The sequence below is a fragment of the Austrofundulus limnaeus genome, unplaced genomic scaffold (assembly GCF_001266775.1).
Source record: "Austrofundulus limnaeus strain Quisiro unplaced genomic scaffold, Austrofundulus_limnaeus-1.0 Scaffold513, whole genome shotgun sequence".
Classification (NCBI taxonomy): domain Eukaryota; kingdom Metazoa; phylum Chordata; class Actinopteri; order Cyprinodontiformes; family Rivulidae; genus Austrofundulus; species Austrofundulus limnaeus.
In genome coordinates, this window is record NW_013952915.1 from 339,399 (window position 1) to 344,242 (window position 4,844).

Consider the following 4,844-nt stretch of genomic DNA (forward strand, 5'->3'; position numbering starts at 1 on the left):
GGTCCCTTCCATAACAAAAGTAAATAATGAGCTTAGATCCTGTTCAAAGTGTACACAAATTGTTGCTGTTTGCAGGTTTATGTTTCTCTATGGACATATTTAATGTGAAATTCAATTCTAAAACTTTAATTTTTACAAAAGAATAACTATTAATATGAGATCCTATGATTTACATATAAATGTTTTCTTTTGTTGGTAAATACCTTTTTAAATACCTTGCAAAAATAATTTAATGTTCTACTGAACCAGAGCTATTTGCTATATTAGTAAAAGTGAAATAACACCCATTATTTTTTACATTTCTGTAGCTATTTATTTGTTAAAAAAAATTTCAGTCACTTTTTAGGTTAACAAAAAAATTGTTATATTAAAAGGAGATCAGACAATATGAAAAATTTTTTTGTTATTTATTTTGTTATATCAGCCAACCCTCAGCCTAASCTTCCCTCGCCGTCTTCAAACACACTACTGCTGCCTTGCCTTTGAGTCTGAGTGAGATGGTGCAAAACCTCACCGTGTATCATAACTCTGTTCTATATGTACTGTAAATATAAATACTCCATATTTTATCTGTAATTTTAACTCTGTCCTCTTGTGTCTGTCTGCTGTACAGCACTATGGTTGGCCTTGTGCTGTTTAAAGTGCTTTATAAATAAAAGTGGTGTGGTGTGGTGTGGTGTGGTAAAATGGCTGTGAGATGACAGTCTGGAGGAGGAAACTAAATGAAAACAAATTCATAATCAGTGTGCACTACCAATGCAATGCACACTATTGTGATTCGTTTCCTATCCAAGTCATCTCAACTTTGCCATGCTTCTCCTCCTGCATACTTTGTCCTAGAGCTGCCATTGTAATTTATATCTGTAAAGCTCCTGTGCCAAATGATGGCTATGCCTTTTAGTGCCTGTACAACTTATAGTTTTTCAAATATTAATGTTTAATAAATTATAATGGCAGTCAATGGAGCCTTGTATTGGTCCAATACTGCCCCCTGCTGCCTCTACACAATATGATACGCCATAGTTGATGATGCACCATAGTTTTATAATATTTAAACTCAGTAGTTTAGTGATTATAATATTAATATGATTGTATTTTGATGTTTTACTGTTATACTGTCTTTATGTTGTCCTAATGCTGTAATATATTGCACTTAAGTGTCAATAATTGCATTGGCAAGGTAAACTTTTTCTGTATACATACGATCCAATCCCTGGGATTGTCCTCTGCCACATCTCCTATAGTCTCATGATGAGCACTGTGGGCTTTCATGTGGGAGACCAGGGTTCAAATCCAGCTACTGCTACTTTAACAAAAATCTCTTCAAACTTCATATTGTYACACAATTACCTTAATTACAAACACCTGCTGACGTGACAGGCACAAGCTGGTGTAGAAAACACATCTGAACATGGTCAAAGTTCATTCTGCAAGTCCAATACTGCAGGCAGACATGCTGCAAAGACATGCTACTTGGCAATGCACACTTGTTTTTACATCGTAAAAACCCATGTCTAGTTTATTATTTTTTTGTTTTTTCTCTTGTGGATTTTTGTTGGTTTGTTTACTTTCTTTTCGTGTTTGTATAGGAGTCAGCACTGGGTTTTCTACTTGTTTTTTTGTGTTTATAACTGATGTAAAATCAATCAATCAATCAATCAATAAATAAATAAATAAATGGTAAAATTTTAGTCGCCCCCGGTACCGGGGGCATGGAGCTCAAGAGATTAAAAAAGATTTCATGCAGCAGATTCTGACCTCCTTGATGTTGAGGGGTCTTCCGTTCAGGTCGTATTTATTCATGGTGGACACGGCCTTCTTCACAAACTCTTCATCTTTAAACTCCACCACACTGAAGAAGAACAAGAGTCAGCACACCGAGCCAGAAACCCCCTGAACAAAGTCTAAATAACAGAAATACAGGTTCTTACCCACAGCCCTGAGCGGGGGGCATCACGTCCATCCAGGTGGTACAGAAAAGGTAAATAAAATACATTTAATATAAAAATAAAACAACTATAAAACTCTTGAATTATTACACTTCAATGTTTCATACGTACTGAACCCACTGACCAGAGCCAGGAGGTTTTTATAAATAACACTTATTAAATGAGAAATATTCATTATTTACTTAATAACCTAGAGAATTTAAACAGGAAACACATTTTAAATATTCAACTAAACAACAATAAAATGGTAGCAGTTGAATCAATTATAAAAGGCATTAATAAAAACTGAGTAATAATATTATTAAAACCAGTTTTGCTCCACTGAAGAGAAAGCTGTGGCATTTAAAAATGATGGGAAAATATAAAGTCTATTTATTTTGAGGCAACCAATCAGATAAATCCCACAAACCACATTTCCATTTGGAAAATGTCCAAACAAACAAACAAACATTTAGACCAATTGAAATGACAACAACAAAAGCAAAATTAGAAAAAAAAGGACTCTTAGGAGTTCTTTAGGCTACGGTTCCAGAAATCAACAGGACATCTGCCTTCAGATAAATGTCAGTAATTCTCCATCTGAACCCAACCTACAGTATCTCCAGTTCAGTAGAGCCAAAAGATTAATGAGAGCCTGCTGAGGGCKTTTAAAACCTCGTGCAGCAAGTCGGCCACATCACTTACCCTTGACTTTCCTTCTGCATCCTTAAAGAGCTCCACGTATGTAACCTCACCGACTACATGAGACATACAAAGGAAAAATACCAAGAGAACAAAAGGCATTTCAGTCACCAAGTCTTCAAGTGGTCGCTGGCCTTGGCAACGCCGCTACAGGTGGAGATGTGCCATAAAGCTCAACAGTCAGCCCAGACCAACATCCCACCAGACAACACCCTGCCTCGCCGGCCGGGCAGAGACCGACACACCCAAAGGCCAAGGCCAGAGAGAAACACACCTACATAACCTGGGAAATTCAAAAGACTTCGACATGTTAACAGGTTCCATTCATGGCAGTAAAAGGCTTCTTCTCAGCCCGCTCGTGGAGAAAGGAAAACATTAAAACATTTCAAGTCATGGTCACCTTGCAGCAAAAACATTCAACGATGGTGTTCTACAACTAGTTGGAGGTTACAGTTTGGAGCTGCCAATGCAATAAAACAAGGGACAACTTTGTCCTTTTCTCACAGACGAGTCAGCCCAGAAACCAAAAACCTAAAATCATACACAGTTGTTTCCTTAGCTCGTAATGCTACCAGGACATGAAAAAATCTAAAACTAACAGAAAACAGGAAGCTCCATCTGATAAACAGAAGACTGATGAGAAGACAGAAGAAGAGATGATCCCCGGGCGTCAGCGGGGACATTACCTTTCTCACGCATCAGATCTTTGATGGCCTGCCACTTCATGTCGTAGGGAATGTTACTGATGAACACTCGGTTCCTGTGACCGCTCTTCTTCTCTCCTCCATGTTTGTCTTTGTAGGGGTGGAAGCGGGYTCCTCTTTTGTTGGAGGAGGACTTGTCCTTGGACTCGTGCTTTTCTTGGGCGTCTTTATTCTCCTCGTCCCTGCAAACAGAGGAAGAGCCACAGATCAAAGGGCTGCATGTGTACAATGTCACTGCATTAATTACTGTTTAACATTTCTGTACTGATCTGCCTAAACTGAGGAGAAAACATCAACAAATGAATTCACTCAGTGGAGTCAGTGAAACATCAAAAACTGGAGCTTCTACAATGTAAAGTYCCTACCTCAACTTGACTCAAAAAGGAGCAAAATAAAGAAATAAAACCTTTGAATACACAGTTTGTGTTGAACTACAGTCTGAACAGTTTACTGTAACATTTTATTTAAGAAACACTGCCTTTAAATAGAAACAGGGATGTCGACATGTCGTCAGCAGCTGCTGCCATTTTCTTCCAAACTGCTGTGACCAGATGTTGCCAGCTGCTCTGTGTTTGCTTCTTATTTCCTCCTTGTAATGGATCTAATACTTATATGTTTAAGTAAATAATTCMTGACATCCTTTAATGACCTAGGTTTTCATGACTTGCTGTTCATCTGCAGACAGAATGATTAAAGTCAGAACAAGATTTACTAACAACAGTCATTCTTAGATATCACTTGTGTTTATCTTTGTGTTTTCCATTGACCTTGTATCAAATCTTGCTAAGATGACAGAATGSTGTTTGTTAATATAAATATGAGTGAGTGACACAGTGTTGAACAGTGACAGAGAGAAGCAGAGGCACAGGGACAGGGCAGGTTGTTCTCTGTGTTTCCTGTTGTTGTAATAAAACTCAGCTGATCATCTCACAGAGTACCTTCATTCTTGGACCACGTATTTCTGTCTTTGTTAAATAAATATTACCATAACACTCCTGCTTCGTTATCTCTGTGAATTTCAACAAAGCGTGCTGCCGTCAGGTAGTCAGCTACAGCCTCGTCTTCCAGTTTTTGATTTAAGTCGATGCGTTTTGAAGAGACACTTTTTTGAAAATAGGATCAAAGTAAATCATGAGTTTTTCTACTGAACCTTAAATAGATGAGCTGCCATGAAGAACAATATTTACCTGCTCTTCTTCCAACTTTGATAATGATTTGAAAAATCAAAGTGTTTTTTTAATCCAGAACAGCACTTGTTGCAAAGTGTGTTGACGCTCGTCTTCATCACCTGACACATTTAACACGCTGTCATTGGTTGATGAGCTTTGTTTACAACATGTCCACATGGTTTTTAAATTATTTTAACTTCCTTACTTTCTCAGACACATTACGGTAATTGGATGCTACAGTTTGTCCTGTAATATTATTTTATACCATTTCTGCTACTTTTGCATTGGTTATTATTAAGTTTAATTAGTGTTCAAGATACAAGATGCTTCCAACAAAAACC

At 37.5% G+C, this 4,844-nt stretch overlaps 1 protein-coding gene across 1 annotated transcript in view; it reads right to left on the reverse strand.

Annotated features, from left to right (window-relative positions):
* Positions 1-4,844, reverse strand: part of myef2 (myelin expression factor 2) — a gene marked incomplete in the record, with an annotated part of 16,471 nt that overhangs the window by 9,488 nt on the left and 2,139 nt on the right. The window contains 4 exon segments of the mRNA XM_014025975.1: positions 1,759-1,852; positions 1,932-1,939; positions 2,634-2,686; positions 3,317-3,516. Of these exon segments, the coding sequence (XP_013881429.1) occupies positions 1,759-1,852; positions 1,932-1,939; positions 2,634-2,686; positions 3,317-3,516 (355 nt within the window).